This window comes from Gekko japonicus, unplaced genomic scaffold (genome assembly GCF_001447785.1).
Source record: "Gekko japonicus isolate JY-2015 unplaced genomic scaffold, Gekko_japonicus_V1.1 scaffold159, whole genome shotgun sequence".
Classification (NCBI taxonomy): domain Eukaryota; kingdom Metazoa; phylum Chordata; class Lepidosauria; order Squamata; family Gekkonidae; genus Gekko; species Gekko japonicus.
The window spans coordinates 658382-669735 of record NW_015169177.1 but is presented as its reverse complement, the minus strand read 5'-3'; the positions used below and the strand labels follow the sequence as shown (position 1 = coordinate 669735).

Below are 11354 nucleotides of genomic sequence, written 5' to 3'. Positions count from 1 at the left end.
TGTCAGATCCGGCCCTCGTAATAAATGAGTTTGACACCACTGCCATAGGGTTTTCAAGGCAAGAGATGTACAGAGGCCATTTGCCATTGCCTACCTTTGTGTAGCTGTGTAGTAAGGGTTTTTGTTTCTATCATGGTGGGACCCAGGTTGTTTTATAGAGGGATTGGTGAGATGTAAGAAAAAGAAAGTTGAGAACTGCTACTCGAGAACAGTTTCCCATATGTCCAGGGGTCATTTCCTGCAGGAGTGCACAGGAGCAGAGCTCCAGCAGTAAAGAGCCCAGGGGGCAGGCACATGCAATAAGTCCCACCCCTTGCTCCCTGCAGCCCTCAGTCAGAGCAAGAAGCAGCCAGGTAAGCTGCAGAGCGCCCCCCCCACCGGTCCGCTGATCCAAAACAGTCCAGTGGCACCTTTAAGACCAAGTTTTGTTCAGGTACAAGCTCTCCCTCCTCTGTGAGGACAGATCTGCATGTTCCCTCCCCCCAGTAGCTAGCAATCCAAAACAGTCCAGTGGAGCCTGAGCGGTGGGTGTTGCCTTCTGACACACTTCCGGTGATGTCAGGGGGCGTGGCACATGGAACTAAGTTATGCTAATGAGTTATGCTAATGAGCTCCTGCACCTCTTTTTCTATGAAATGACCCCTGCATATGCCACAGAGGGCTACATCTGAGAGAGAGGGGGAATAAGCAGAAACGGGAGACTCTCCCTTGCCTAAATGGATCAGTCTTTCACTTGCCTAAATAGATGTATCTTTCTCTTGTATGGATCCATATCAATTCATCAGGCAAACAAAAACTGTAATATAAATACTCATGTGAGATTATTCTTAACTTTGTCAAGGCCTTATTTCAGTTTTTTAAAAATCAAAGATGCTTATGATCTTACTGTTGTGAGCAGAACAATACCATTCATCTATAGCCAAAATAATATTTTCTACAAAATCTTGTAAACACCATATGGTCATTGCTGCATTTAGACTGTTTAATTGTTTTCCTCTAAGGAAGCTAAATTTAGTTTAGCAACTACTGCCTAAGTATCAATAGAACAATGTTTGGTGTGACTTCTAGTGTAATGTTGAAAGCTGGTATAAAACCCACTTCTTCAACCACAATTCATCCACTGGTAAATGTCACAGTTTTAAATATCACTTGTCATGAGTCTTTGATTTTGAAAAACCACATCAAATATGAAGGCAGTTTAAACCGCCTTTTGTCTGAATGACACTTTCTTTCCTGAAGACCTTTCAGCATGACTTATTGGTCTGAGGGGATTTTTTTAAAGAAAGTTTTCTCAGCATAAGCCAGTAAGCAAAATACATGGAAAAGACATTATTCAGATACTGGAATAATGACATTCCTTAGGGCACTGGGAATGTCATACTACTAGAAAAGATAAAATATTTCCACAAAGTTGACAGCAAAATATTTTCCCCTTTGTCAAGCCACCCTCTTTTCTTACAATAATAGTGACTGACAGTATTACGTTTATATGAGGGGAGAATAACGTCACACTTGGATTAAGTATTAAGTTGCATAGACATGCTAGTACAACCTCCTACTACTTCCAGTGTGTATCAGCCTATTTCAAAGGAGGCTGCTCTATCTTTTATGCACAGTAGATTCATTGCAAATCCATTGAAACTGAAGTACTTTCATATTATGTTATAGTAGAGTCTGTGTAAAATGTCTGTTGACATCTACATTTTAAATGCCAATTCATACAGTGGGTTTTGTTGTAACATTGAAAGAGCTGAATTAGATTCCTTTTACTGACAAGTCTTTCCTCTATTCTAAGGGTTTAATGGAGGTGTTTAAAAAAAATCAGGGCTGACTTTCAGAATCACCAAACAGGGTTGTCCAAGGTTAGTTGACTACAAGTTGAAAAGCACACTGGTATTTCCTCCCTTGAGAGCTCCATGCTTATAAGGGGCTATAATGGTTTTCTTACCCCATAGCGCCTTAGTGTTTCAGTCTCAGCCCTCTGTAACAAGATGTAATCATGAACAACCAGAAGAGTGTCCTCTTGTTGCTGCTTTCACCACTCAGGTCTTACCTTACCTTAACGTGGTACACGGTTTGTGTCCACGGCTGTGCTTGCCCTCGTAGAGAGGTGTTAAACAATTTTATGGCTGTTTTATTTTCTGTAGCTGACTGATTATTCCCTATGTGAATTATTAACATTTCTCAAAATATATGTTTTGACAGGATACATCTGCAGTAATGAAGCCTTCTGTAACTTCCACCTCTGGGATTATTGTATTTCTGTTGACCTTGGTACCATGGAGTCATGGCAAATGTAAAGAAGCAGGTTCAAGACCAGAGATGAATCTGAATGTCAACTATCAGCTTCCTAGCTTCACTGCAGAAACTCAAGTACAAAATATAGTTTTGCACCAGCGCCATATCTATGTTGGAGCAATTAACAAAATCTACGTCCTAAATGAAAGCCTTCACAATGTCTTTGTGTACAAGACTGGACCTGTGCTGGAGAATCCTGGCTGTGCCCCCTGTGAAGACTGTAAACATAGAGCAAACCATTCCAGTAGCTCTTGGAATGATAACCGCAACATGGCTTTGCTTTTAGAAACTTACTATGAAGATCAGCTCATCAGCTGTGGTAGTGTGGCAAAAGGAACTTGCCTGCGCCATGTCATTCATGCTAATAACCCTGCTGACATTGGGGAGGATGTGGAGTGTATGTACTCAAAGCACGTGTATGATGAGTCAGGCCAATGTCCTGATTGTGTGGTAAGCCCTTCAGGAACTAAAGTTCTGATAACGGAAAAGGACAGGTTTGTGAACTTCTATGTTGGAAATACAGTCGTGAATTCATCTCAGCCAGACCATTTACTGCACTCGATATCAGTTCGAAGATTAAAAGAAAGCCTAGATGGATTTGAGTTTCTCACAGCTGACTCGTATATTGATATCCTTCCACAATTCAGGGATTCCTACCCCATTAAGTATATTCATGCATTCGAGAAGGACCACTTTGTATACTTTCTCACTGTCCAGAAAGAATCTCTTCATTCCCAGGCTTTTCACACAAGGATCATACGGTTCTGCTCTTTAGATTCTGAGTTGCGTTCATATATGGAAATGCCACTTGAGTGTATGTACACTGAAAAACGTAGGAAGAGGTCAACCAAGCAATCAAATGAAGTATTTAATATTTTGCAGGCTGCATATATTGGTAAGCCAGGAGCAGCCTTAGCCCAGGAAATGAACCTTGATATGAAAGATGATATTTTGTATGGTGCTTTTGCCCAAAGTAAACCGGACTCTTCAGAACCATCTCATAAATCTGCTGTCTGCTTAGTCTCTATTAAAACCATCAATGAATTCTTCAGCAAGATTGTAGACAGACAAAACATGAAATGTCTCCAGCATCTCTATAGAAAGGACAGCAAGTACTGCTTGAACAGGGTAAGTGTGCATGGTGTTATCATGTGCTAATAAGCTGCTCGTCTTGTCTAGTTACCCTACCCATCCCCAGTCTCATTTGTATTGGAAATTCCATTATTTAATAGACCCATTGATTTCAATTGTGAGTAATAAGTATTTTCAGGGCAACTGTTTTTGGCCTAATTCCAGAGCCAATTGTTATCAATTTTTTTAAAAGTCGTCCATCTAAATAAAAAACAATTCATGCTGGTTATAGCCAGTGATGATTCATCTTGGTCAGAAGCTTTTCCTGTAAATTGAAGTCACTAAAAAGGGTATAAGGGGTAAAGCATGTATTAGAAATGACGCTTCCATCACAGCAAGTCCATAATGACACTCATGTGCCTAATACAGAGGTTCCCAAGCTTGTTGAATCTTTGGTACTTTTGGAATTTTAAGAAAGAGTCGTGGATGCCACAACAAAATGGGTGGTGTGAGAGGAGAGACCATTTACAAAATGACTGCACTTGCAACAGCATAGGAGGTCCCAAGGCAAACCCTCTTTTGTGATGGAATCAGCTATTTCCAAACAGTCACCCCACTGCAGACCCAAAGGTAATGATTCTGGGATTTTTCTGAAGCACATCCTGCTGCGATGGAGGCGAGCCAGGACTGGCTCCTTGCTTTTAGAAAGAAACGAGAGCACCGTGAAACACCTGTGTTGAGGAGAGAAGGGTGATGAAGTTTAATCATGCATTCCATCAAAAGTAGATGTGAAGCTGCGTACCTCCTGAGGCTGCTGCTTGTGAGCAACAGTTCCAAAAATCCAGTCACTTTCTCTTTCACTAGCCAGACCCAAAAGTGCCTCTTTTCAGCTTGGGTCACACCACTTATATAGGATGCTGCTCTCAGTCCCTTCCCTGGCTAGTAGGTATAACCAGCATTGGTAATAGCCCTGATAGATCATTAATCAGCATGGGTATTGCAAAATCACTACAGGAAAAGGATAACCATTTTAAAGGCAATACAAAAATTCATTAAAATATTCAGGTATTACTTTTAGATTCAAGGACAATAGCACCAAGATTTTTGGGGTATACGTTTTCGAGAGAGTCAGAGCTCCCTTTGTCATTTACTATATTACATAAATAAAAGGAAATGTAGTGTCTTTCTCAAACTTATCTCTAAGTTGTAGGTTACAATAATCATCAAGGAGACGATTAACCAAATTAGAAAGCACATTGAACTGGAATTTTCTAGTTTCTACTGACTCCCTTCATCTGTAGTTCCCTGCTGCATGAAACTCTGTTATAAAGATCTTTCTGGCCCTTTGGAGCAGCTGGCAGGTAGGAGATCAGTAGGATATTTATCTTCTGCCGTTTTTGTTCTGAGCAGTAAAGAAACAGGAAATGCTAGGAAGACAAGCCAAACAAAAGGCCTGTTTAGAAAGTTGTGTCCAGAACTCATCACTGCCAGTAGGGTTGCCAGGTCCAACTTGGGAAAATTCGGGGGACTTTGGAGGTGGAGCCAGGAGATTTTGGGGGTGGTAACCAGGGCCGGCTCGCTCACTAGGCGAACTAGGCCTTCGCCTAGAGCGTGAGCTGGCCGTCAGGGCGTGGGAGGAGAGGCAGGGGCGCCAACGTGCCTGGCCAGCAGCTGGGAGGAGCGGGGCTGGGAGGAGCTCTGCAGCCCGGCTGCAGGAGGATGACGCGACCAGCGCCAGTGTGGGCAGGGCGCAGCACTTCCCTCCCCTTGCCCCCGCCGCCCTTCTGCCTGGCTGGGGTGGTGGTGGAAGGGGCCTTTTCTCCAGGCAGGGTGCGGCGCTTTCCTCCTCCCCGCCGCCACCGCTGCTGCCGCCGCCGCCCTTCTCGGCCTCTCCTGCCCAACTTGAGGGGGGGCGGGAGGGGCCTTTTCTCTGGGCAGGGCTCCTCCTTTCCCGCATTGTCCCTCCGCCACCCTCCTCTCTCTGCCGCCCCCCCAGGGGTCTCCACATGGGCTCCCTGATTGGCTGCGTCTCCAGCCTCCCTCCGGGGAGTGAGCACACACGCGCTCAGGCAGACACCGAGGCAAAGGGGCAGCCACCAGTCTTGGTGCCTCAGGAGCCCCGCGCAGCAGCAGCCGGTGGAGGAAGGCCGGCCAGGGCGGGAGGCAAGAGTGACCCTTCTCTGGCACAGCGCTTTCCTTTTCTCCGCCCCCCCGCCACCGCCTTCTTCTTCTTCTTCCGTGGCCTCTCCTGCTCGGTGGTGGCAGCGGCGGGGGGGGAGGGCCGGGGATGCCCAGATCCCCCCATACACACCGCCCGCGTCTCCAGGCCCCACCGAGGCGAAGGGGCAGCCGCCAGTCCTGGCGCATCAGGAGCCCCGCGCAGCAGCAGCTGGGGGAGTAAGGCTGGCCGTGGCGGGAGGCAGGAGTGGCCCTTCTTTGGCGCGGCACTTTCCTTTTCCTCGCCCCCCCCACCGCTGCCGCCTTCTTCCTCGGCATCTCCTGCGCGGCGGCGGGGGGAGGAGGGCCGGGGACACCCAGACCCCCCCACACACACCGCCCGCATCTCCAGGCCCCACCGGGAGGTTGGCTTCTGCGGTCACCTAGAGCGCAGGCCAACCTCGGGCCGGCCCTGGTGGTACCTAGCAAGGATGTGACATCAGTTTGTGATGTCATGTCCTGTGATGTCACTTCCAGGTCAAAGGTGAAGCGATGTCACTTCCCAAGCTCCACATCCTTCCAATGATGTAACTTATAGCACACTGTACCAAAACCCTGCTCCTTCCTGTAATGTCACCTTCAGGGTACTAAGCATCATACCAGCAACTACCTCCTCTTAGACGTTTTACCACAGAAAACACCTCCAAAGATTGACCCAGACAGATAAGTCACAGCCATGCACCTTCTATTTGAACACGAACAAAGATTTTCTTATGTCTTGTGGTTTCGCAACCTCTCCCTAATAGCTATGAATGTATCACTTTATACTGGTTAACATTTCCGCAAAATAAATACCTAAGATTGTTAATGCAATTGTACTTCATTCACATGCATCATTAATTTGTATTCTTTAAAGAGAGAACTATAGTGACCATTACGCTTAAATCATCAAACAAAGCTGAAGTGCAAGACATCCAAGCAGAGGTACAGGCTGATAGAAACCCAGGGACAATCCCCCCCTCATGCCAATAGCTTCCTTGTTAACGCTTATCTGCCCAAGCCAGCAATGAATCTGAAGCAGAGGGAAGGGGAAAGGACTACATGCTTAATACACAAGGGTCCCCTCCTCCTTTTTAGGCTTCTTATCCAAGCAGCTAGATCTTAAACATTTTTAGTCAAACTGACCTCAAGTCGGCTTCCTGTGTGCATGGGACTGAATCAGCTTGGAGGTGAGGGGCCATGCAGCAGCAGCAACCCTGTCCAACAACTCAGTCCAAGTCAGACCAGTCTGTGTGCGGGCAGCCTAGCAGCAGCAGCAAGACACAGCAGTTGCAGCTGCAACAGCCCCCAGCTCATCCTGCCTTGAATGAGGGCAGGAGGGCTGCTGTGAGCTGGGGACCATCTTTATAGCAGGCGGCCTGCTGACCACAGTCTCAGAGCCCAATAAAGCTGTGCACAGGGAAAATGCAGGGGGAAGAACGCAGCAGAGTCCTCCAGTAACAATGATGCTCTAGCCTCCTCTCCATGGCTACCATAAAGACTAGGAGGGAGTGTCACCTGATGGACACCATTTTGTCTCCTGCTGCCAATGATTTAAAAAATGGGGGAAGAGTATGCAAACCAGGGGGACCCCCGCCCTACTGGGGGATGGCAAACCAAACTGCCAGGAAGAGACATTTGCAAAGTAATTTTATTGTTCACACTGTTAGGTTAACAATCTACATTAGGTAAACTGACAGTACTTGAATTTAAGCCCAGGTTATTCCTATTGCTTTAAACTTGTTAAACTGAAGCTCTCAAATCGTTAGTTTGTGGATTGCTCCCAGTGGCCCTTAAGGTTTTTTAAAAAATGCAATTTGTTATTTTCATTTTCCAGGATATTCTTTGTAGTCTGGTAGATATTATATAGTGCCTCGGTTTGTCTTCCTCTAGTGCTTGTCTCCAAACTCTTTTTTCCCCCCTTCAAAGTTTAATTTCCTTTGCTCATTTTTCATTCTGGAAACAGCAAATGTTTTGTCTTCAGAATTGTTTCTTCCATAATTGTGAAATAGTGTTTGCATTTTTCTCTTTGTTTTATTTTGTTTTTTAAAAAATCCTTTCTAGCAGTTATTTTATCCATCCAGATCTATTTACTGTCTTCTTCCCAATGCACTTCATTAGTTAAAAAAAATGACAGAAGCACAAGTCAGTTTCCACTTACTGAGAAAAACTTTCTTGCTAGAGGAGACATTTTAGAGTTTGCCAGAATTTTGCATGTTAGTGACAAATATATCAGGAAAGCTATAAATGGCATAATTTCAAGAGATGTCATAAGAGCATGAGTTGGGGGGGGGCTTATTTGCATAGGAAGGGAAAGGAATATATGCTCCCTGTACTGCTTTGCGGTTGTTTGTTTAAACAAATATATTATTATTTTTGTCACAGAGATTGTAAGGTTTGTACATTCTTTTTGTTGGAAAGCACATCAGAAAATTTAGGACACCTTGGGTAATTTGTTCTGAACCCTTAGCATCGTTCAGTGCTGAGCTGTTAATAGTTACATTCAATGGACTTAGAAGGGTGTAACTCTGCTTAGGATGGCACAACGCAGGGTCTGGAGTAAATAGGGCTTGATACTAATGGCTGCCCTGACCTGGATGAGCCAGGCTTGCTTGATTTCATCAGATCTTGGAAGTGAAGCAGAGTCGATCCTGGTTAGTATTTGGATGGGAGACCAACAAGGAAGCCCAGGGTCGCAGCGTAGAGGCAGGCAATGACAAACCCCCCTCTGAATGTCTCTTGCCTTGAAAATCCTACGGGTTGCCATGTGTCGGCTGTGACTTGATAGTACTTTCCACCACCACTAATGGCTACTTTATGTTAACATACAAAGAAGGCTTGAGTTGCATAAGGATATCTTACGTGAATTAGGCGTGGTGGGTTTTATCCACTCAGATCTGCCTCCTCTTCCTACTGCACCCCATATGCCCCAGGATGGCCAAAAGAAGTTGTGTAGACCTCTGAAATACCAATTGCAGGGGTCAACAACAAGAGATTTTGGCTTCCATTTCCTTACTTATGGACCATCTAGGACATCTGGTAGGCACTGTGGGGAGCAGGATACTGGACTAGATCAGTGACCTTCAACTTTTCTAGATCCAGGACCTGTCTTTAACCTTTGGGTGTCAGAATGGGGCCCACTGAGCCTGCAAACGTATGACTGGAAATCAAGTGACATCAGGATCATGTATCAGGGCCCTGCAGGATCTTAGTTCTGCGGGGCCTGCAAGACGGAGCTGTTCCACCAGGTATATGGTTGAGGCAGTGGGTGTCAACATATGGCCTCCCCTAGGTTGCTGTCTCCTACCTGCTGGCCATCCATCTTATCAGCAACCAGCCACATTCATCTGTATTAACGGATTGGAACTTTCACCAGTAGCTATAACTGTTGATTTTAAATGTTTATATTGTGCTTTTAAACTTTACTGTATTGTTAAAAGATTATGTGATCCACACTGAGCCCGCTTTTGGGATGGGAGGGACACAAATACAATAAATAAATAAATAAATGTGACAAGAGTTATGAATTTGCCAGTGTTAAAGCCATGAGTGTGGACAACAGACCAAGAAAACTGGGGACAGGAAACACATACCAAACATTGGGAGGTTTACCATAATAAGGAACAAGCCAAGAATCAGAGCAATGGGAGAATCCTCTCAATCACTGAGTGGTTTCACTTCACTGTACTGCTTCTTATCCCAACGTGTATACAGAGGCAGGCAAGACCTCTACAAACATGTGGTAGGAGCAGGTCCTTTCAAAAAGCCCCCCCCCCTAATATGGCCACTCTGTATAGTCTTCCAACCAAGCAGGTGAGGCTTTGTGACCCACCTGAGAGTCCTGGCTAGGTTTGTGCATTCAGTTCAGGGAGCTGCGGGCCAAATAAGATTCTCTAATCTGATTCAGTCTGCCACCGAATTTCAGTGGCGTTTTGGCAGCTCACCCAAAAATCGCCCCCCAGCCCCAGGGAAAGCACGGGGAAGCATTTAAATGCCTCCCCGCACCGTCCCGGGCATTTCCTGGATCACCCACCTCAGCCGAAGTGGGCGACCGGGGGAATGCACAGGGAGGCTTTTAAATGCCTCCCTGCACCCCTCCCTGGCCTTTGCGGCTGCAGGGAGCCTGAGCAGGCTGGCTCCTGGAGGGGGGGAGGCGGTTTAAACCACCTTCCCTTCCCTTGGCTTGCTTCAGTTCCCCACGGCTGCGGGGAGCCCAAGCAAGCTGGCTCCTGGAGGGGAGGGGAGGCGTTTTAAACTGCCTTCCTTTCCCTTGGTTTGCTTGGGTTCCCTGTGGCTGCGGGGAGCCCAGGCAAGCTGGCTCTTGGAGGGGAGGTGGTTTAAACCACCTTCCCTTGGTTTGCTCCTGTTCCCCACAGCTGCAGGGAGCCTGAGCAAGCTGGCTCCTGGAGGGGAGGGGAGGCGTTTTAAACTGCCTTCCTTTCCCTTGGTTTGCTTGGGTTCCCTGTGGCTGTGGGGAGCCCAAGCAAGCTGGCTCCTGGAGGGGAGGAGAGGCAGTTTAAACTGGTTTAAACCACCTTTCCTTCCCTTGGCTTGCTCCGGTTCTCCGCAGCTGTGGGGAGCCCGAGCAAGCGGGCTCCCGGAGGGGAGGTGGTTTAAACTGCCTTCCCTTGGCTTGCTTCAGTTCCCCGCGGCTGCGGGGAGCCTAAGCAAGCCAGCTCCTGGATGGGAGGGGAGATGGTTTAAACCGCCTTCCTTTCCCTTGGCTTGCTCCAGTTCCACACGGCTGCGGGGAGCCCGAGCAAGCTGGCCCCTGGAGGAGAGGCAGTTTAAACCGCCTTCCCTTCCCTTGGCTTCCCCTGTTCCCTGCGACTACGGAGATCCCGAGCAAGCCGGCTCTTGGAGGGGAGGTGGTTTAAACCACTTTCCCTTCTCGTGGCTTGCCTTCCCTTCAAGGGCCAAAAGTGATTCGGCTGGCTGGGTGGCTCCCGAAACTGTTTTCATTGACAAAAGTCACATTCAGGGGTCTTTTGGGGGGCTGAAATAGATTTGGCCCGATTCAACCAAACCGAATTGGGCCGAATATTATTTTTTTTGCACACCACTCCTGGCTCATGAAAACACATGGACTAAACAGACTGTTAGTCAGATCCAGATCTAATCTTAGGTTAACAAAGTTTCCAAGCTTAATTTCTTTTCCATGATTATGCCAAAAGATAATCCAGTGCTGCAAATATTTTTTAATTTTTCGTGCTTTGATCTAATATAAATTATAGATGGGTTAAAATGAGAACAAGTTAGGAAGGTTTTCTTCTGCTACTTTAAATGCAGAAAAGCTCTGCTGGAAAGATGCTACAAAACCAGTGAGTAAAATAGTTCCTCTTCCTTTTAAAGTCCCCATTCTTGCAGTACATATAACAATAAGCAGAATCCACCAACAATTTCTCCTGCACCATCCCATTTCCATTTTCCTTGGGGACTTTGAGTGGAAGTAGAAGTTGTGGCTCTTACCTATGGTAATTTAATATATATATTTTCAGTGAGAAAAGTAAACAGTATCATAGAAATGGAGGAAACAGCACTGAAGTAGTTTAATTGAAACTAAAAGATTATTTGTTAACCATCCTGGAAGCTTCTGAATCATTTCTCTGGCATTTTGTTTGCCACACTCACAGTGGGGGAAATTTGAATGCAGTGATCTGGGCACAGATTCAAGCTTAGTCATTTTCAGCATGGATAATTCAAGTCAAAGTAGCCAGCTTTTGTAGTTTATCAACGCTAGGCAACCCGTAATAAAAATGGTTGAATTCATGAGAGTTTCTGGTTTAGGG

The 11354-nt window shown here is 46.2% G+C and overlaps 1 protein-coding gene across 1 annotated transcript in view; it reads left to right on the top strand.

The window, feature by feature from the left end:
* Positions 1-1999: 1999 nt before the first annotated feature.
* Positions 2000-11354, top strand: part of MET (MET proto-oncogene, receptor tyrosine kinase) — a 112157-nt gene continuing 102802 nt past the window's right edge. The window contains exons 1-2 of the mRNA XM_015416013.1: positions 2000-2074; positions 2206-3426. Of these exons, the coding sequence (XP_015271499.1) occupies positions 2000-2074; positions 2206-3426 (1296 nt within the window). The remainder of the gene's footprint in view (positions 2075-2205; positions 3427-11354) is intronic.